This window comes from Bombus affinis, chromosome 4 (assembly GCF_024516045.1).
Source record: "Bombus affinis isolate iyBomAffi1 chromosome 4, iyBomAffi1.2, whole genome shotgun sequence".
In the NCBI taxonomy this organism is placed as follows: domain Eukaryota; kingdom Metazoa; phylum Arthropoda; class Insecta; order Hymenoptera; family Apidae; genus Bombus; species Bombus affinis.
In genome coordinates, this window is record NC_066347.1 from 4817936 (window position 1) to 4839194 (window position 21259).

At 31.2% G+C, this 21259-nt stretch overlaps 5 protein-coding genes across 10 annotated transcripts in view; 4 read left to right on the forward strand and 1 right to left on the reverse strand.

Moving 5' to 3' along the window:
• Positions 1–12454, forward strand: part of LOC126915752 (40S ribosomal protein S12) — a 39079-nt gene extending 26625 nt beyond the window's left edge. The window contains exons 1-5 of one of the 2 annotated variants that reach the window (XM_050720724.1): positions 11044–11115; positions 11250–11286; positions 11543–11677; positions 11919–12123; positions 12358–12454. In XM_050720724.1, coding sequence (XP_050576681.1) covers positions 11270–11286; positions 11543–11677; positions 11919–12123; positions 12358–12426 — 426 coding nt within the window. In that variant the 5' untranslated portion in view covers positions 11044–11115; positions 11250–11269 and the 3' untranslated portion in view covers positions 12427–12454. Of the gene's footprint in view, positions 1–11043; positions 11116–11249; positions 11287–11542; positions 11678–11918; positions 12124–12357 lie in introns of those variants that run through there. The other variant, XM_050720726.1, reaches the window with a different exon arrangement.
• LOC126915360 (DNA-binding protein D-ETS-6-like) lies at positions 2059–10319 on the forward strand. Its single transcript, XM_050719963.1, has 4 exons — positions 2059–2209; positions 2311–2652; positions 8033–8297; positions 9463–10319. Exons 1-4 carry the CDS (start codon positions 2059–2061, stop codon positions 9755–9757), a joined length of 1053 nt encoding a protein of 350 aa, XP_050575920.1. The 3' UTR covers positions 9758–10319.
• Positions 12455–12523: 69 nt separating the features above from the next.
• LOC126915738 (uncharacterized) lies at positions 12524–21190 on the reverse strand. Of its 2 annotated transcripts, none has more exons than XM_050720697.1 (14): positions 20680–21190; positions 17850–18001; positions 17348–17725; positions 17174–17275; positions 16991–17110; positions 16667–16913; positions 16305–16585; positions 14180–14288; positions 13824–14110; positions 13525–13730; positions 13294–13463; positions 13074–13211; positions 12764–12996; positions 12524–12690 (listed from the first exon to the last, which is right to left on the reverse strand). In XM_050720697.1, the coding sequence occupies exons 2-14, from the start codon at positions 17960–17962 to the stop codon at positions 12609–12611; spliced, it is 2466 nt and encodes an 821-aa protein (XP_050576654.1). In that variant the 5' UTR covers positions 17963–18001; positions 20680–21190; the 3' UTR covers positions 12524–12608. The 2 variants fall into 2 exon arrangements, with proteins under 2 accessions (XP_050576654.1, XP_050576655.1); XM_050720698.1 differs by lacking the exon at positions 20680–21190 and adding an exon at positions 18093–18472.
• On the forward strand, positions 14372–16167 carry LOC126915747 (endoribonuclease CG2145-like). 4 transcript variants are annotated; one of them, XM_050720718.1, is made up of 5 exons: positions 14372–14565; positions 15076–15108; positions 15190–15352; positions 15409–15841; positions 15920–16046. In XM_050720718.1, exons 1-5 carry the CDS (start codon positions 14487–14489, stop codon positions 15986–15988), a joined length of 777 nt encoding a protein of 258 aa, XP_050576675.1. In that variant the 5' UTR covers positions 14372–14486; the 3' UTR covers positions 15989–16046. The 4 variants fall into 4 exon arrangements, with proteins under 4 accessions (XP_050576675.1, XP_050576672.1, XP_050576674.1 ...); XM_050720715.1 differs by having other exon boundaries at positions 14374–14565; positions 15904–16167; XM_050720717.1 differs by having other exon boundaries at positions 14375–14538; positions 15904–16167.
• The window catches only part of LOC126915736 (uncharacterized), a 39974-nt gene continuing 38776 nt past the window's right edge, over positions 20062–21259 (forward strand). The window contains exon 1 of the mRNA XM_050720695.1: positions 20062–20086. Within this exon, the coding sequence (XP_050576652.1) occupies positions 20077–20086 (10 nt within the window). The 5' untranslated portion in view covers positions 20062–20076. The remainder of the gene's footprint in view (positions 20087–21259) is intronic.

Sequence of the window (21259 nt, forward strand, 5' to 3'; positions counted from 1 at the left end):
GTTCGAAAGGTTACATCGCGAACGGTTAGGCTGACTCGTCTGATCGCTTAAAACAAGAAGAAAAAAGAGAAGAAAAAATAGGTAAAGATGGCCGATTGAACGTGATTCAGCGGTTGGCGATGTACGCCCCGAAACCGACCGGTCTCCTTCTTGGTTCCGGGAATCCGTACTCCGCCAATCGGACCTTCAGCACCAGCTCCATTCACGGACAGTGTGTTCGTCTGGAACGTGATGATACAATCTGGAAAATTTACCAGCAATTCTACATCAACCTTCGCGCGTCGTCATCCGTGAGAAGAGGAATCTAAGTGACAATCAGTGAAGAATAGTGTGAGAATTTTTCGTGTCAGACGTGTTGTGTGACATGTGATGTTTTATGACAGAGAAACACGTGTGACTGGTGGTAATTGAATTCGTTTATTCTTTGGTTACCATCGCTGATTTCTAACATTTTTGAGCACTTTTTGTTCATCTACGGAAGAATTAATTATACACATTTTATGTTCAATTTTCGTATAGATTAGTCATAAGTGTATGGTGTTATATACATAATTATTCTGTTTGTGTTCAGTTTTACGTTTCATCTTGCTTGTGTGAAGATTTAAACATATGTAATATCTGAATTACAAACAACTATCATAGAGACATACATAAACTATACATGTTTTAGTGTTTTCGACTTTACTTACGTCAAATAAAATTATGTATTTCGTCATATTGCGTAATATCTGTCAAAATTTTAAAAGTAAGACAGGCAGCAGAGAAAAATCTTTTTCATAATCTACCACTTTAAAATAAACAACACTTGCATATTAGCTTAAAATAAGCATTATCACACAGTTATCATCAACACAAATGTAGATATTAATAATACCTATATGTACTTGAAATTTTAACAATTTTAATATTAATATTTAATTTTTAATATTTTAATATTTTAATATTTAATATTTAACGCACGTTAAAGTGTATTTACGATTCACAAGTTTACAAATAACATAAAATACTCCTAATTATCTCAACTTAAGTAGTGCATCCCTAACTCATTACACCAGAACACATTTCTCAAAATCGACGACTATCGCGAATTGTTAATTAACACTTGGAACATTCGATTCGTTGGCCATATTATTCAAGTGTCTATATCCGGGGAAACGGGGAACGTAGACCATCCGGTTTCTCGTTCGAAACTGATACAACACAGGGTCAGTGGTGCTGCAAGGATTCATCGGAGAAATCGGCGAGCCCCGATGACGCACGTGGCTCGTTTCAAGGAAACGCATGAATCGACCGATACGCGAGTCACAACGATTTCAACAGTGACTTACCTGCTGCTTTGCTACACATAAGAGTATTTTTGGATGATTAGAATTCGACGAAAATAATTTGAGAGCAATTTTGAAAAGTAGCATGATTCAAGTTTGATATTATAAAAAGAAAATCAAATCTAATATCAGAAAGAGATAAATGAAATTGTTTTTAAAAAATATTTGTAGATACGTATTCATGTTTGAGCAAAAATAAACAAATGTGATCAATCTTATTGATCGAGATGTATTACTTATATCTGTTAATACAAAGTGTCAAGCTAAGAATGACAGATACAAGTTGAAGATTAGATTGAGAGGGCATACTCTAAAGTGTTATCTATGTACATTGTTAGGTACTTCAAAGAAGAATATCGATCCTAAAATATGGAGTGATTCGTAAAAATAAACGATCAGCTTATGTATATACCTACACTCTTACACCTACATATTGCATATGTACTCGATGAATCATGAACAGTTTGTGGAGATCACGAGTCATATAAGCTGATCGTGGGAAATGAAACCGTATGACAATTTCTCGCGGACGAATCGAAAGATTGTATCAAGCAGTCCAATCGAAAGCAGATCAAAAGCGGATCGACAAGGATATAATTTTCGTATTACGAAAAACATGCAGAAAAGACACTCGAGAAAGATCAGATATTTTAACATACAAGATACAAATATATAGTTATTAAGGGATCCAACTTTCTTGTTTATTATCGACGAATGTAGGATTCTGAAAAAAATGCATGATTTGACGATATGTTGGCAAGCAAGCTTGAGATTTATGCCACCGGTTAAGAATCAATATGGATGTGGCAGCGAATTAAATGTCGTAAAAGGAGAAACAATCGAAGAAAACGATATGGAATCAGAGCCCGTGATGGTTCCATCTGGTAACTATTTTTATTTTTAAATGTATTATTCGTTGGAATAGACAAAGAGAGTATTTAGATGATAATTATAGGATTTAAATGATCATTGTTATCTACTATAGAAATACAGTATATATTTGAAATCGTTCATCAGATAAGGAAGATATCCTTACTGAAAAAGAAATTAATCGAAAGAATTAATATTATTATACATTTAGATCCGTCGGAATGGAACTCAAACCACATTGCATCCTGGATTTCGTGGTGCAGCCAGGTGTTTTCCATAAAACCACCACCGAGTACAATTAAATTTCCATCAACTGGCAAAGAGCTATTAAAATTATCGTCTGATTATTGGCAAGCTATTCCTGGTGGAAAAATTTTGGCACGACACCTTGGTTACCTTCAATTCCAGGCAACTGGTGTACAAACGCCGGATTTGTTGCAAGAGGAGAAAATTGATGGTAAGTAACCATAATCGTAATATACGTAAAGCGTATAAATGTTCCAGCTTTTCCACTCATATAACATGCTGTTTTTAATACAAAGATTTTAACGATTGTAATAAATTTCAATATTCAAGTTATCGATATATGAAACAACAAGTGTTATTGTACCGTATCCAAGGTAAAAAGAGCATAAGTATTATCTTGATTCACAAAATGAACTATATAATATTATCCTCTATTATTTTTATTTCCAAGTATTTAGCTATAGTACCCTGACAAATTGCGAATTTTATAATAGGCTTTCGATATAATACCTGTTATATAATATTTATGCAATTAGTAACATATCCCACTTAGTAAATTATTTATTAATTGTGCTTATAAGTAGAACATATAAAGCGGTGTTCAATATAAGTTCTTGTGTTTTTTCAAAGTTAGAAATTAACATATCGATGTCATTTATTATAATTCGTAAAAGTCGGTGTAGCTGAGCAATACGGATTGAATTCCTGCAGTAAATCCAAATGACGCGCGATTCATGGAGCTTAGGGAAGGTTAATAGGGGCCCAGGTTGGATTGAAAGTGACCGGAAGAGGCTAACAGTTCCCTAGGGTAGGTCCTAGTCCACTGGCGAACATTTCAACCTTATCTTAGGTTTTAACGAGGACGCGATCTATTAGAGATAAGAAAGGTCCGGCAGAAAAATAAATATCGTAGACGATAATAGTCTCGTTGCTCCCTTCGTTTATTTTCATCCACCACGGACTTCCGACTTAATGAAAACTAGATTTTGATCACTTGTATTATCGATTCTTTATTTTACCTTGATCACGAACAATATATTTAATTTTGTTTTTTTCCGTAATTCTATCAAATCGAAAATAAGAAATTCAAATATTAAATAATCGAAGCGCAATTAAATTTTATACGTATAATTAATTTCGATCTTAAAAAAAATCAAGTTTCGACCGTTAAACTTGGAAATGAACTTTAAAAATACAAAAGAGAAAAAAAAAGATAAGAAGCATAAAGACACTTGAAAACGTGGAAGCAGATCTGACAACAAAAAATTCCCTCGAAATTCATTTCACAGAGTTAATCGAATTAGTTCCGTAATTATTTTCAAAACTATAAAATCCAAATTCCATCAACTACGAAAATACAAAAATACGTTCATACAAATAATAAATTCCACTTCGTTGCCTCTATAATTTTATCGCGCCGACCATATGATCAATTCAATCAGATTTCATAGTTCTAATACGAGAGAAAGATAAAAAGGAATCAACACACATGAAAACGTGGAGGCAGAACTTGGGACAAAAAGTACTTACCTCTCTGACTTCGCTCGAAGCGTGCAAAAGTTATTCGCGTTAAAGCGTTTTGCGCGCGCGAGCAAGGAGCTGTAACTAGAGGTGATACGGAGTTGGTGTAAGAGAAAAAGAGCGATCCGCCTTTTGGTCGACGACGGATGAAAAGCGAGAAGAGGCAAGAGTCTTGGCAGCGTAAGCCTCCGAGATATATCGTCCGTTTGAATAACGTTGTAGGTGCTCTTGGGGCACACTCCGCGCCCGGCAGCGGCCGTTTATTAAACGAATCAGTGTTATCGTGGTGAGAGAGCTCTCATGAATAAACCATCGAGTGTTTAGGGCGGCGGAAAGGTGGTAGCACCGCCACCCTGGGGTTACGGCCTCGCAGTAACCGCTGCCACCCTTCTCCTTTGCCATCTACACTGTCTAGGGAGGGGATAGCAAACTCTAACGGTGCTAGGGATGGTAAGCTCGCCACGGGGTGCGGCTATATTGTTTTCTTGATGAGCGCGAAACATCCCCCGAATCTCCCGGCGTATACGGGATAATTTCAGGCGTCATCGTCGTACGCCGCGAAACTGAAAACGCCTTAAAACCTGCATCAAGCGAAATCATCACATATACACATATATTCTTTCTTTCGTTTCTTTTTCTGGAAAGGTTACTGGGTTATCTGAAAAGGTGAAGAGAATCATTTATACGGATAGATTTGCGGTAATCGATCGAAAATGATCTTTATTTGAATAAGATTTAAAATGTTTGCTTACAAGAAATACGTGGTCTGGACTTCATTTTTCGAGCTATAAAATTCTTTCGTAAATTTTTGGAAACTGATTGGAAGTTATTTAAAACGACGTTTGAAACAACGCTTTTGGAATTCTGAATTTGTATTGTATGGTATAGGCAAGATTTATGCTCGGAGAAAATATAAATTAATAGGTTTATAGAATTTTGGAAATCAGATTTCGTGCATACTTCTGAATTTACATTGCGAAAACGGTCGGCGGTTTCAATTATTCATTTCGTTGTACGATAGATACAGGTATGTTATTTCCTTTTTTTATAATTTCGTTCAAGTGACGTAGGTTTCGTAAAATTACATTTGATAAAGACAAGAAGGAAGAGAAGGGAAGGAAAGGATATCGAACAGTCAATCAAACTCCGAATAAGTAATAAATTCATGAAAAAGTCACTTACAACTGTCGGAAAAAAACGAAAGTAGGCAATTATTTTAATCAAGAAATTTTCACAATTTTTTTTTAAAGAATTAGATTAAGGGTGTATCCAAAAATGAAAGTATCTATTAATACAAAGATATAAAATTTGAAAAACTTTGAAAATGTCAAATTCTTTAAATTTGAACTTGATTATTAATTGTAGTAGCTGTATCTTTAGGATAATGAGAAAGTGGTTGGAGTTAGTATTGTACAGACGTGTAAAAGCATTCCGTTCGCGGGAGTCAGAGTGGGGGCGATAAGGGCTGAAATCACCGGGGGCAAAGGTCGCTCAGTTACTCTCTGTCCTCCGTCTGGTGCGTTTTATTCTGTGTGAATTCACGCTTTATCTTTATCGCGGATCAAAATTTCGTACGATACGTCCATATATGTACACAAATTTGTGCGTATAAAGAAACGTCAACGAATACGTCATGTGGTTTATTTTTTATTATATTATTTTTATTATTTTAAATTAGGACTGTCTTTACTCGTTATCGCGGGAAAACTTTAAATTATCACTGATCCTTTAAATACACAATATTGTGATGTAGTGTATAGATACATAATAGGTACCGTTTTTCAATTTTAATGGAACGTTAAAGTTAGAAGTGGTTAGATAAAAGAAAAAAAAAATGATTCGGATCCAGGGAAATCGAATATTTATATTCTTTTTGATTCATACGATACGCTTGTGAATCAGATGTTATGGTATTTTAATTTAAAAATGGAACTTTATCTCGGATAGATCACTGTATCGTTATAATAAAATTTGTTATTAGAACAATCGTTTATGCTCATCGATCTCCAAATTTATGGCAAATTATCTTGAAAATAAATGTTAAATCTGAGTTAATATCGAAAAAATTGGAAAATTAAACAATAAAGAAAGATGATTTTCGTATTACGTACCGCCGTAATGAGATTGATAACGTGCCAGCCGATCACCGTTGCTCACGCGGTGAAGGATTAGACGACATAGTTCGACGCGTAATGTGGAGGATTCAAACACATCCGTTGCATCTTCAGCAGGACACCAGATTCCATCCTTCGGCAGCTGCCATTCTTTACAACGGTATCTGTTACTATATAGCGTTAACTTTCTCGCGAATTAAAAATTTACGAAAATACTTTTTTCACATTAATAAAACTTTGTAGAGAAAGAATTTACGAGAGAAAATTTAAGTTACTCTATTGAGTTAATCTATCAAATTTCGTTTTGTATGCTAATATTATAACAATTTACTTCATGTAAGTAATTTTTATAGATATTTTCGTCGCCATTCAAATTATATTGAAATAGGGCAAGGAGCGAAAATTTTGTCCGCGTGCCTAATTTCGTCCCCTGATCGATCTTTGTTGTTAGGTGTCCCAGCTTGTAAATCGCTTGGAATAGAAAATAGAAATGCCGTTGCTTAAGTTACGGAAAAAACAAAGGAATTCGTCGTTTCAGAGTCTGCTGTAACGCTTTTTCTTCTCGCGACTAGTGCACTATATTATTTCTTAATATTTGAAGTTGTATTTCAAAATCCAAAGTATGTGACTCTAGTATTTATTTTTGGCGCTGTGTAGTATAGTTTATTATAGTATATTTTTATATTCCGAACTGGCGATCTCGTTCTATCACGTATCGATTAGAACTGGCAATTATATTAAAAAATAGCTTTGTGTCTAATTTCATTGTTCTACGCGTGTTTTCAGGAAGAATTTTGAAGTAGAGTCATCAAGCGAGGAAAATGAAAATGTGGTCTGTTTTATAAGTGACAATCAATTTTCAAATGATATGAGGACAGAAATGTGGGTTAGATGCACCGGGTGTTTCGAACGGTGCTACAAGCTGTGCACATTTATATCACAAATTAAGTAATTTGTATATAATCTTTGTATAGAATCATCATTTGTCTCATATATATACAGGGTGTCCCTATATTGATGGTACAACCTGAAAGAGGTGATCGTACATGAGAAAATAAGTCGAAGATATGGAACAAATTTGTTTCATTCGAGGCTTTGTTTTTGAGAAAATCGGCTTTGAATTACCTCCAGAGTACGCATGCACTTGACTATGTCGTGGTTTTAATAATATAAACATTTTTTTGCTAAAAGTAAGGGAACGAAATTAGGAACATTTTTCTTAACAACTAGAAAATGCATACAGTTACATATATATTTTTTACTTTGTTCGTATGAACTTTTATAAAACATTGATTACGGATTTTCGTTACTAAGTTTTCAAGGTAATTATACAAATTTCCTCAGATTAAAAAATTTTGATTTAGTTATGGATAACTGCCAAAAATGTTTTCGGGGGAGAAAAATTAGGCACCTGAACCTAACGTGATTTTTTAAGACACAAGATAGTAATTTTTTCAAATTACATTATTAAAACAAAAATTCTGACGGTAACAGATATAACACAATAATAAGATTGATAATAAAACGAAGAATGAAAATAAAACTTTATAAACATACTTGATAAATTACAACTCATTTGATTACACCGTATAACATAAAATTGTGAAAAAGAAGTTTACATCCTACAATCCGTAACTTATCACCTCGTTAATATCATTAGTTGATAAATTTTTTCTTAAGATGATCCTGATGCCGTCAAATTCCTCTGATCCTCCGCAGCTACCAAGATTCCTTCTTTTTCGTCCAGTACAATTTCAAATCCCAACTTCGGTTAGACTCACAAAGAAAAGCACTGTTGAAACAAACATGAAATAAATTAAATACATAAAAGAAGAGAGGAGAGATAACAGGCAGTGGATGATCGCAACCATCGCTATACTCTCAAGGTTTCGACGAATCGACCTCGAGGAAATCACGGCCTGTTGGTGCATGCGTGTTTCTGCTTCTTGTCCGCAGAGAGGTTCAGCCTCCTCCAACGAACTTGCTCCCTGATTGGATCGACAGCTGGAGCTGTGGGTTCCGGGGCGGTCGGAGGCGGACAGGTTCAACTCTGGCAATTCCTGCTGGAGCTGCTCTCGGATTCGTCCAATTCATCCTGTATCGCGTGGGAGGGCTCGAACGGCGAGTTCAAACTTACCGATCCGGACGAAGTTGCGCGTCGATGGGGCGAACGGAAGAGCAAACCGAACATGAACTACGACAAATTATCGCGAGCACTCAGGTAAATAGAAATCTGAACTTCTTAAATCAAATGGAAATTTTATTCACGAGTTTTCTGATTTTTAATTTTTTTTTTTTTTTTGTTATAAGTATGTTCATATGTATGTTTGAAGTGTATTAAATGTTTATGTAAGTACTTACTTTGGTGTAGATATTAACACTTTACCCATTGAGGTTGCCACTTACTAACGATCAATTTAGTTGGGCATGGACACGTCGGTAGTACCGTTCCGGTTTTAGCTTTCGCGAAGCCTATACGCGCCTATTTGTAAAACTCTATAACATTAAAATCAAAACGTGAGGGATTATTCGTTATGTCATTCTAACTTCTTTTGTTTCAAAGCAGTGCAATTTTATTATCATTTATAATTGTCACGGTAGCATTATTATATTTATCTTATGTAATATAACTATTTATAAACTAATATATGTATAATACTTTCAAATAACTACGCCACAAACTGACAAATTATCTAAGCAGAACGCCTCATCTTCATTTATCTTGATCCATGGTAAACGATGAAAATTTTTTAAATTTGCAAGGATATGTACGAATTATTATACAGTTACTAACAAGCGAATATAAAATATAAAAGCTTCCAGTCGGTAAGTGTTGGCATCGGAAAACTGATTAATAGGTTATCGGCCGATAAGCGTTAGCATTGAAAAGCCTATTAGTAGGCTTCCGGTAGATAAAGTATTAAATATATTTACATTTACGCAGTAGATATGAAAAGATGTCTATACATTTAGCGGAGTAAGATAGCTACTGTATTTACTCTCCATGACTTCATCTTTAATATTTTTGATTTTAGTTTTAGAGTTGTAAGCCGTTATATGTACCAATAAAACATTTAGTAATGGTATTAATACTAACACCTTATTCTATTTACATAGTTCGTATTTCACTTATTGTTGGTCAACCTACAATACCTACAGTAATCTACATATATAATTTGAAATATGATAGGTACTTAAGTTCGTTCAATGAAAAGAATTCGTGTGTCCTACCTTCCCCATTGAAGGGAAGGTGCGTCCTATGATTACATGAAAAAGAATGAACTTACCTTACAGTTTTTATCGCTGTTACTATTATTCACTATTACCTATCTATATGACTCGTTATTTTATTACTGTATTATATTTCAAATGTATTTGTTTCGCAGATATTACTACGACAAAAATATCATGACGAAAGTGCACGGGAAACGATACGCGTACAAGTTCGACTTCCATGGATTGATGATGGCTTGTCAGACCCAAGCTGGTGTCACGTTGGAGGCATCTCAATCGAGTCGAGGTACAGGCGCGAATTGTCATCCTCATCATACACATCATCTGTATCCGACAGGACCATCGAGTTCGCAACATCCATCGGCACCTCCACCACCGCCTCCACCACCACCGCCACCTCCACCACATTATTGTTGGCCTTACCACAGATACTCTCCACCAACGTAGCATAAAGAATTCATTGTTTTTCATTTGTGACAACGTGAACAATTTTTTGTTAAATTAGATCATGCGTAGGATATGCAATAGGCATACCAGTGCATAAAAGCAATTGTAAATTATACTGCTATTTTAAAGATTTTAAAGGAATAGATAATTTCCAACGTTATTTAGAAAGATTATATAAACTTTTTGTTAAGCATTCAGCGATAATTAATTATTGGTAGATCTATTATACGCGTGTAATTAATGGTTCTTTTTAAGTGTAATATATAAGATAAATGTTAACTATAAAATAAATACGTACAACAGATAAATTAAGTACCTAACTATTGTAGGTATAGTTATTGGTAGAGAAGAGTAAAATTATTGTATATATAAATATATTAAGATATTTAGATAAGCATACATAAAGCAATAGTGATGTCTCCGTTAAAGTTTTGGATAGGAATTGTATTTATATGCACTTCTTTAATGTTGGAATGTACAGTTTGTAAGCATAATTTTTTATTTAATGAATGTTAAGATGCTTAACGGTTACCTTAGGAAAATAAAGCCATGCAAAACTAAACATTTTAATTGTTCATTCTTTTCTATAATCCATCTCATTTTTTAAAAAAATGCATTCAAGTTTCATTCTATATCATAGGTGAGGTATAGGACGGCATCTATAATAAAATAAATGAAACCTTTAATGGAACGTAAATTACCGATACAGAGAGGAAATGAAAGTACCCACGCAGTCATGGTCTTGGTTGTTCCTGGACTAGTGCTACACCATGCGAAGAAGTACTGAAGGGAACAAACGTTAGCATATACAAGAATTTATAAAATTGGGGATATACCCTGTGTGGTTGCTATTTAGTATATACAAGAATCTATATGTTCGACCGTTCGCGGAGAGTCGCGTTCGATAACGATTAATAACGCATTAATAACGATTAAGGGCCCTAACGGTACAATACAAATGCTTAGTTTTATGACAGTTCCTTAGGATTATTGAGGTCTGGAGGGATGGAGTTTGGTTGCACACTAGTATAGACAAAAACCCATTGAGTTTCACTCTACAAGACCCTATTTAATTACACGATTCTATGGAAAAGTTCATATCTACTTTCCTATCTGACATAAAAACAATTAATTTCATTATTGCACGATTTTGTCGTTCTCATACTTATCTACAACCAAAACCATAAGTATGAACACTTATTTTCTCTCCTACCGAAAGTGCAAAATGACGAATTATGAACTTTTGGAAACATTCTATAGATGTCACTTATATTTCCTTCTCAGCCAATCAGAGCTAACGTAGACGTAACCTGAATATAACGTACTCGAACTCCATTTCTCTTTCTTCGTAAGAAAAGGTAAGTAGAAGCACGCTGGAAGGCGATGACTTAGAAATCAATTTATTATAATACCATCAGCATAATTTTTACGTGGAAATATCTTAAAATGTGAAGCTAGAATCAGAATCATTAATTTCATTTTATTATTTCAGCTCCCTAGTCCTTCAAAAATATGTCAGACGTTGAGAAGTAAGTGTTTTGTATGTTTGTTATAAAGATATTGATATGAAGGTTTTTTTTATTAAAAACCTTAATTTAAAGCTGTAAAAGTATCAAGTTACGATAGTAAACATTTATTACCTTTATTTCATAAACTGTTTTTGAATATTGATGTTTATTGAAATTAATTTTTTACATAAAGTTATCATATAACCACAAAATCTTATGTCAACAATTTTGTATGGAGAATCAAGTAAATAAACTGTAATTATATTTTTGTTCTTAGTGACGATGTGCCTTCTGCAATGGCAGCAGGAGGTGCAATGGATATAAATACAGCCCTTCAAGAAGTTCTTAAAAATGCACTTATTCATGATGGTGTCGTACATGGTCTTCATGAAGCTGCCAAAGCACTAGACAAGTGAGTTTATTGAATGATTTACTTAAATAACTTACATATATTTTCATGAAATAACAAATTTGCAAACCTTTATATATCATTATATGACTATATATTAGGATCATTCTACTGAGAAGCAATCCGTTACAAAATTTAATAATGCTGTCTATAACCCTATTTGATATATTAAAGAATTATTCTATTTTATAGCCTGTATAATATTAAAATTATATTTGTTTATATTTCTTTTATTATATTCTAGGAGGCAAGCCATGCTTTGCATTTTGGCAGAAAATTGTGATGAACCTATGTATAAGAAACTAGTACAAGCATTGTGCAATGAACATCAGATTCCCTTTATCCGTGTAGACAATAATAAGAAATTAGGTGAATGGGCTGGTTTATGTAAAATTGACTGCGCTGGTAAAGCTCGAAAAGTTGTTGGGTGCTCCTGTGTTGTTGTAAAGGTATAAATTGTACTACATATAAAAATATAATTAACTTTTTAATATTAAATGCAATGTGCAAATTTAATGATACTATGTGATGAGAGCAAAGGCTCCCTCTACTGAGAGAACCCATTTAATTAACGAATTATGATGTAATAATGCCTAATAATTGCCTGATTTTAACAATTTAATATTAGTAACTTAATTGTTTTTTAATAATCTTTTCTATTAAATGATTCTTTTTACTTTTAGGACTTTGGAGAAGACACTCCTGCAAAAGATGTGGTAATGGAATATGTGAAACAAAGCTCTGTACATTAAGATCTTTTAATTAAATATTTAATATAAATTCGTACGTATTATTTATTTAATCCTAAGTATTTCTAATATTCGTATAATAGGGGAATTAATTTCAATATTTTTATATTTTTAATTTCTTTATTTCTTGGAAGAAATACTGAAAATGTAATCAAATATTCTTTTTTCAGACACAAATTTCGAAATTAGTCTTTCTCACATTCCATGTTTTTTGTTATCTTGTCACAAATATTCTTATGCTTCACCCAATCTTTTACTTGACACTCTCTGGAATAACAGATCCGATATTGTTTTAATAAAAAATAGTACTATTTTATAGACATATGAAAAAAATCTATACCTTCCACAGTACCAAACTTCTTTACATTTAGAACAACGTTTTTTTGCTTCTTCATGACATAAAGAGCATTCTTTAACATCGATGCAATCCAGTTTGTCTAAATCATATGCATCGCTTAAAATTTGAGCAGCATTTTTAATGTAATCAACGTCTGTAGTGTATATAAATTTTGATTGATGTTTTGCTAATTTTTTCCACTTTTTATGATATTTCTCTATTATTGATGATTTTATCTAGTAAAATATCAATTTGGTTATTTGCTTAATATTTTAAAAAATTTAAACAAATATTTCATTGGATAATTTTCAACCTGTGGTATAAGTTCCACATTTACTGCTCGCAGTGCATTACCATTAGGTGATGATACACTTAAATAATTTAACCATCTTTTTAGATCTATTAAAGGTGAAATTTGATCCAGTACACATTCGTGTAAATATTTCTGTAACTAACGCAAAACATAATTTCTTTTCTTTGAATACAACACATATAATGTTAAACGTATAATGCAATGTATAATGTTAAAATACCTTTAATAACTGAGAAAACCTATGATCAGTAATTTCATAATAAGGTGCACTTTTTGTATTAAGCAATAATTCCCTTAAACCAAGCCAAACTTGTCCTTCTATTTTAGAAATTTTTCCTTCTTCACCTGACTTTACTTTTCTCCAACCACTGTTATATATCATATTTTCACCTGAAGAGTAAACAGTTTTATTGTACTCTGAATTTTCTTATACTTATGTAATGATAGTTACCTTCTGTACTTTCCTTTTTCCACGGATGTCTTTCAATGAGTTCAGCAAGTAAATAGGGCACATCATGAGTAGCTAACAATCGCGATAATACACACAGTGGTAAACTATCTACGTATTCGGCCAAGTAACGGAGAATCGAAATGCAACGTATACCAATATCAAATTCAAATTCTTTCTTTTTCTCAAATATTTCTTCAAGACATGAGCTAATTGCAACAATTACTATCATTACTGCTCAGCATGTAAAATATTACTTTCTTACTAAAATGACATAAAAATTCGAGTGTCAGTTCACTTACTTTGGGTCTCTTACATTTTCATAAATTTCGATGACAGGCATATCGAGGAGTAAAGATACAGATTTAACAGCATAATCGACAAGGTCAAGAGCAGAATCATTTATAGTTTCTGCACTTTCACAATGAAACAACACGTTTTCTAATAATGAAACGGCAATATCTTCGTGATAAAATACAGTGTAAAGCATAAAAGTATTTTTTGGTTCTTCATTTATTTCAATCAAAAGTGGAAATACTTTATGTTTCCATATATCAATTTGTATAGCTTCGTATATAAGGACAGGAATCTATACGGGAAGAAAGTAATATTAACATAACAGATAGTTGCATGTTTTATTAAAATATATCTTATTTACCTTTTTAAAAGAAACAAACCATTCCTTAGTACTTTCTTCTCGCAAGCCGCTAATTTCTAATACGCTTTGTTGGTTTAATAACATCAACTTTTTATGAAATTCAAACCAGCTGAAAATAATGGTCAAGTTATAGCTATATTGTGTAAGAAATATTTGTAATGTTTAAGAAAAATTAACCCTTTCGTTCCAACATCTTCAAGTTCTGAAATTTGTAGATGTTGTATATATAATTCAATTTCCCACGGCAAAATTATATATTCCATTCGATTTGACATCTTTATAATTAAAAACGCACTACCGTAAATGAATGTCAACCATTTGTAAACAAAATTCGTATTCGGTATATTCGATACTCTGCAGTAATTATTGCATATACATATATAGCCGTTAAGTATAACGTTAAAAAATTACAATATAAATGGTTTTAACTGAATTTTAATGTTATATCAATATTTTAAAATAATTTCCTTTTTAATATTAATCATATTCTACTTATGTTTTACTTATCTTTGAACTATAAGATTTACACCTTAAAAATAGATACCTTTATTTATTTAAGGTTTTTTATACAAATTTTTTAATTTTCGTACAATTTTCTTCTATAATAAATTACATAATAATCGTTATACATTATAAAAATTATCAATTATTCAATTTAAAATTAAATGGAAACTTCCATTTTATATTTTTTAAATCTTAATTATCAGTATATATAATTTTTATCTTACATTGGAATATGTATAATAAATATAAGATTTTCAAATAACGAAGAAACATTTGACATAACCTATTTAAAACCTGTTTACTATTTAAAACTAAAATATGTTACTTTAGAAAAATGTTAAATAAGATGTTTCAAACTTCTGTTTACATCCTAGCTATATTAAATATTTCAGGCATAAGCCCTTTCACAACTTATCAAATAGGCGGTAATTACAAAACAGAAATAAAACAACATTTAAATATTTATTCATCTTATATATCTTTATATATATTTGTTCGTCTCATAGATTTCTGTACTGCTACAGAGGTGTCTTTAACAAGTGATGTAGAATTAATGATGGTATCAGAAGAATTATTTAATAAGTTTTCTCATGAATTATTCAACCATGTGTATATAAATTATCAAGGAAATATGAGCTTTAAAAACTTTACTGATAATGCTCCACAAAGGTATTTTCTAATTTTTTGTTAATAATTTCAAACATAATTAGCTTTTATAACTTTAGGTTGTTAAATATATCGACCAAAATATTTTTAATACCAACAATAAGATCTCTTGTAAAGTTATTTGATAATTATGAATTGGATACTTATGAACCAGAAGTCATAACAAGAGAAGAAGATCTAGAAGAGAATGAATTTATTGATAATTTAATGGAAACAGACATAATGTTACATGTTATGTACTTTTTGTCAGTCAAAGGGTTCTTTAAAAATGACATACGAGTTTATAAAGATATTTTAAAACAAATTTGGTTTCATTTATATTCTCGAAGTAAAAATATAAATGGTACTTCTGGATTTGAACATGTATTTATAGGAGAAAGAAAACCACGTAAAGGTATTATAGGGCTTCATAATTGGATTTTCTTTTCCCATGGAGAATTATTAAAGAAAATTAATTATTTTGGATTTGGCCATAGCAAGGAATTTGTTAATGTAAGTAGAAATGCAAATTATAAACTAATAATATTCATTAAATCACTTTAAAACAATTTTAGAAAGCTGTCATTTTAGAAATATATTTCACTTATACTGGAAAACGTAAAAGGTCATCTATGTTCATTGGAACCACTCCAGAATTAGAAATAGCCCTTTATACACTTTGTGTTTTTACAAGACCAAATAAAAGGTGTCAATTGTCTTTTGGAGGATTTAAATTTTATGTTCAGACATACATATTACAAAATAATGGTACAAAATTTATTGGAACTGCTTTCCCTGTTTTGCTATATTAAACATAAATCAAATAAGTGACCAAAAAATATAAAAGTAGAATATTTTATTTTTCTAAAACTCAGAAAAGATCCATTAATTACAATGATAAAATACTATATATACTTTTAAAATATAAATAATGATTTATATAAAAAAATATGCAGTACTTATAGGAACTCCTTACGTAAGATCAATCACACTACTCTCGTGTTTGTCTTCAATGTCAGATACCTTTTTTTTGGTATTATTTCTTTTTCTTTTCTTTGATATAGAACTATTTGAGGATTTATTATTATGACTTGTATGTGAAACGTTTATATCATCTTCTGACAATTTAAATCTCTTAAACTCTATTGATGAATTTTTGGAGGAGTTACAATCTATTAAATCTAGTTCTAAATCACTTATATCATTATCTGCCTGAAAATCCTGTATTTTTTGTTGTATGGTTTTAGCATTGCATATCTATAAAAGAAATACATGATAAATGTAATTAACCATTGATTTTAATTTCTTTCATTAGTATTATTCTATTCAATTTCAAACCTTTTCAGTTTTTTGTTTAGTAGAGCAATTTAATATAGAATTTTTATTTGAGATGTCTTGACTGTGTTTTTTTGATGTTTTTTCAGTTGGATTTTTTATAGAAATATTGTTTACATCTTCTGCTATTTGGATTTCTAATTTACTATTACTCTGCTCATTGATGTCAAGTATCTCTTCTAATTCATTAACTCGTTTTTGTAATGCTATATTTTTGCTCTCTGAAAATGCTAGCTTTTCTTCTAAGTCCCTGAGGTGATAATAATATTGGTATATAATATCCGTTCATATAAATTACCACATTGAATAGATTTTTTAAAATCTTACATTCGTTTTGACTGTTCTAATGAGGTATCAGATTTTGTATTAACTTTAGAGAGTTCTTCTTGCAGCTTTTTAACACTCATGCGTAATTGTTTACATTTATTAAATCTCCCAATTAATTCTCTGCAAATATAATATGTTAATAATAGTATAAATTTTTAAAACATATTCTCGAACATTACTAACTTTTTCATGATAGAAATATACATAGTAAGTGTTTGAGGATCTTTAGTTTTTCCAACCATTTTACTAACATCACTGATAGGAGCATGTAATAATACTTGTATTCTGAAATATGCAAAAAATTGATATAAGTATAATATAAAGTATATGATACATGTACATGTAATAATTACATACGGCCTAAGGTCTTCAATCTTATTTTTTAACTGACTAATTTCTCTCTTTAGGTTATCACAGTGAGAACTCTGTTCTTTGAAATAATTTATCTGTTCCTTCAAAGCATGTATAGCTGCATTTTTTTTGTTAATCTCACTCTCTACTTTCCGAACTTCTTGCTTTAAGCCAGCGTTTTGTTTTTCTAAAGTGACATTTTTTGAGGAATAATATTGGATGTCCTTTTCCTTTAACAAAATTTGAAATTTCAATCTGTCTACTTTTTCTTGCAATGTTGAGCCTTGAGTCTCAACTATCAGGTCATTGCTTGAAAATGTAAAATAAAGCCTATGAATTTTACTTTGTGTAACTTTCTCTCTGCATTGTGGACAGCTTTTTGATCTGAAAGTAACAACTTACAATTATGAATATTGTCATGGAAAAAAAAATAAATTAGAAAATTTATACACTTTTACACTCTCTAACAAGGTGTTTCCTGCTCTATTATTTTTTAATATTTGTTCACCTTTCAAGCCACGACGTTAAACAATGCAGATGAAATACGTGTCCACATCTCGTATAGAAAATATCATCAGACTGTATTAATTGATCGCTACATATAGAGCAAATGACATTCATTTTACATCAAAATTTCATAAACAATGATCATAGAAATACCTGTCAAAGATCAGTTTACGTTCAGTTTATTATTACTGTTTACAAAGTTTTAACGTTAATTTAATTTAAAATATCAATCTAGCATAAATACATTTGTTATGTTCTTATTCGAGATGACTTAAGTTTCAAAGGGGTTATACATGTGCCATCAAACTACATAGCCCGAAACATCATTAGTAGGATGTCCGTTTACCCCATAGATACTTTTATGAAGTTTGAATTTACTATTTTTGCAAATGAATTTTTCACATATGTAACTTTGCTTATAGAACGACGCTTAAATTAACTGAATACATATTGTGTATTAAATATGAAAGTAATTATATAATAGAAATATAATGGAAATTAATATATTAATATATTAACTTAGTTTTTAAAAATGAGATGTATGATTTTCTGTTTAATATCAACATTGCATTTACAAGATCTAGATAATTTAAATTTCAATCTAAGTAAACTATTACTTTTATATAATAATCGTTATTATTGTTAAAAACAAATTCGATCTCTTGTTCCTTATGAAAAATATAATGTAAATAAAGATGCAAATGCTTATCTAAATAATTTAATATCTGTACATGCAATTAACATTAATTTTATTGTGTCATTTATGTGATAAAGCAATATCAACATCCTATATTTGTAAATAGAAATTTGACTAGAGATAGAAAAATTTGCAACGTTTCCTAGGGAATTTTCCATGGTTTCTTGTTTAGTTGCCGGTCATATTGTAGGCCATAACAATCGATTCGGCCTGCAATTTTAGCTGTCCGAAACTTCGCGAAGAAGGAACCAGTTACCAGTGGTACCTTCTCGAAAGAACGTCTCTCGTAAAAACACTAGCCAGTACCGGAGGATTGCCGGTATACATGTGAGTGCGCGAATTAGCATTGAACTCTTTAACAAAATATTGCCAACTTGTAGTGTATATTTAATAGTCTATTTAACATTGCCGTTTATATATAATAAAACGAGGAAGCTTGTCTTTTTGAGGTGGGTGCCAATGTCGTCTTAACACGGATAAAGGTGTATGTACTAAGTTGACAATAGCAGATCGATTTGAATTAGGTACACATCTCGAGTTTCACGATTCTGTCATTCTATATGTTCTATTGTTTTTGTGATCATTTGTATGTATATTAATCATTCGGTGTAATTGTCATCTCTTTTTACTTTGAAATATTCAGCGTGCTAGACGTCAGCCATTTGTTGGTTAAACGATTCTTTTGTGAGCGTAAATTCAACGGCAACCGCATTTACGATACAGATTTAAATAACTATTCTATTTGAAGGATCTACGTTCTCTGTATGTATATTGTCGAAAATGCAATAAAAATACAGTAAAAATGCTCTGAAAAAGTATATTTTTTGTAATTTATGGCAATTGCTTTATTTGAAAAATTGAATTATATTAATGCAATTTTTCAATGATTACCAGCATAGCTTGTATTAATTTTTTATATATTATATTTTTAATATAAACGCAGTTGATTCTTTGGATTATATTTTCATTGCTTATTACATTAATTCTTTTTCGCAAAAAATCTACTTTTAATATTTATTATTAGAAGAACTGTTTGCAATTACAAAATAAATACATAAAACAAACATCTATAATTGATATTCATATTCAAATTCAAATTTCTTTGATTTTTTAAATACATTAAGTTATCGTCTTTGCATAAATTTAAAAGATATTAGATATTGTGGATTTAATAATATTAAAAATTTTACACTGCTACATATATACAATGAAGTCAGTAACTTGTAAAAAGTTAAATATTTTTGTACTATACGTTTATTGTTTGCATATATTTTTAACCTACTTTGTATAGTAGCAAAAAATATACATACCGGTTTCGCGCTTATATTCGACGCACATGCTACCACCGAAACTTGTCGAATTTTGCCGGATTTTTACGAACTATTACGATCGGACCCGAAATTCTTGATAGGAATCTTATGGAATCAGAAAGAATTACTATTTCTTGTAAAAAATATAATTGCATTAATAACTACAGTTTTCTTCCTTATTTATAGCTTTGCGTAAATATGTTGTGTGAGTAACTCCATCTATGGAGGAAGGTAATAAAACGTTAATATCGCTTTTGCCCTATCCACGTGTTTTTGCAAACTTGACATTTCTGACATTGCTTTTTTACCACATTATTACTTCGGTATATTGTTATGAAGTAATAATATGTAATGTAGAACGTTATAAAAATATGTTATAAACCTCAAAACATAACAAAACTTTAATTAATTGTACAATACATTATTTTGAATAATAAGAACAGTTTGCATCCGAACATTATTAATGTATATTTATTTCTTTCAAACAGATACATGAAATGAAAGTTATATGATTGTTCTGAATAGTCTACATACAACATTATTTGTTTGATTTTGCTCTTTCAGTATAGTACTCTAAATAAATCGACAAAAATATTGGAAGTGATAGTTGAAATCAGTGAGACTATTGTCGTGTATCATTTAATTGTAAGTATGGGAAATATTAGGTAGTCAAGAAAAGTTCTGCCGTTTTAAATTTATAGAAATAAACCTAGAAACGGCACGGACTTTCTTGGTTACCTGATATTGAAGTATGTTGCGTAATACGTATCCCGGTGCGCAAAAGTGTGCGAAAAATATAGATTTATGTTGGTATATGTACATACTTTAAATAGAGTAAGTTTAGACGATGATGCAGCGTCTAATTTCCAACCATGCGTCATTGATTTTTACCAGTTCCTCATGGTCGAGCCGGGCATACAATAAGATCAGTTGTGTATTGTTCGCAACGCGACACTTGTCTCTCAACTAGTTAAATTTCAACGGAACGATTTTTTTTAGAATGGAGTAAAACTTGGACCGCGTGCGCGACTCGTGCCAATTTTCTTCATTATCCTCTAACTCTAGCTTCTTATTAGCTAACACCAGCACGTGACGATAACGTGATGATAACGTCTTTTTTATCCCTTGATTCTTCGAGAAACGTCAAGACGGTATTTCAGCTGAAAAGTTCGGGATTCTCTGTACAATCAGGCAAATTAGTTCAATTTATAGCGGTTCACGATAGCACTTGAACATTTATCGTTTATGGAACATTTATATTATCATGATTATATCGATAAAATTTGAAACCAATGTGAAAATATATTAGTATGTTACAAGACGTTTGTTGCAAACATATATTTAGTAAGAAATTAGTATACGATATGAATAATAGTCTTAAATGTATAATTATTAATTAATGAT

What these genes read in the sequence shown, in the direction of transcription:
- LOC126915360 (XM_050719963.1), top strand. Translation starts at nt 2,059, where the DNA reads ATGCATGATTTGACGATATGTTGGCAAGCAAGCTTGAGATTTATGCCA. An exon ending in GCCCGTGATGGTTCCATCTG is followed by an intron (nt 2,210 to 2,310) that starts GTAACTATTTTT and finishes TATCTACTATAG; the next exon opens with AAATACAGTATATATTTGAA. An exon ending in AAATTATCGCGAGCACTCAG is followed by an intron (nt 8,298 to 9,462) that starts GTAAATAGAAAT and finishes TTTGTTTCGCAG; the next exon opens with ATATTACTACGACAAAAATA.
- LOC126915747 (XM_050720715.1), top strand. Translation starts at nt 14,487, where the DNA reads ATGTCAACCATTTGTAAACAAAATTCGTATTCGGTATATTCGATACTC. An exon ending in TTGCATATACATATATAGCC is followed by an intron (nt 14,566 to 15,075) that starts GTTAAGTATAAC and finishes TAAATATTTCAG; the next exon opens with GCATAAGCCCTTTCACAACT. An exon ending in ACTGATAATGCTCCACAAAG is followed by an intron (nt 15,353 to 15,408) that starts GTATTTTCTAAT and finishes TTATAACTTTAG; the next exon opens with GTTGTTAAATATATCGACCA.
- LOC126915738 (XM_050720697.1), bottom strand. Translation starts at nt 17,962, where the DNA reads ATGAATGTCATTTGCTCTATATGTAGCGATCAATTAATACAGTCTGAT. An exon ending in TTAGAACAGTCAAAACGAAT is followed by an intron (nt 16,914 to 16,990) that starts GTAAGATTTTAA and finishes TTATCACCTCAG; the next exon opens with GGACTTAGAAGAAAAGCTAG. An exon ending in GAAGTTTGGTACTGTGGAAG is followed by an intron (nt 12,691 to 12,763) that starts GTATAGATTTTT and finishes CTGTTATTCCAG; the next exon opens with AGAGTGTCAAGTAAAAGATT.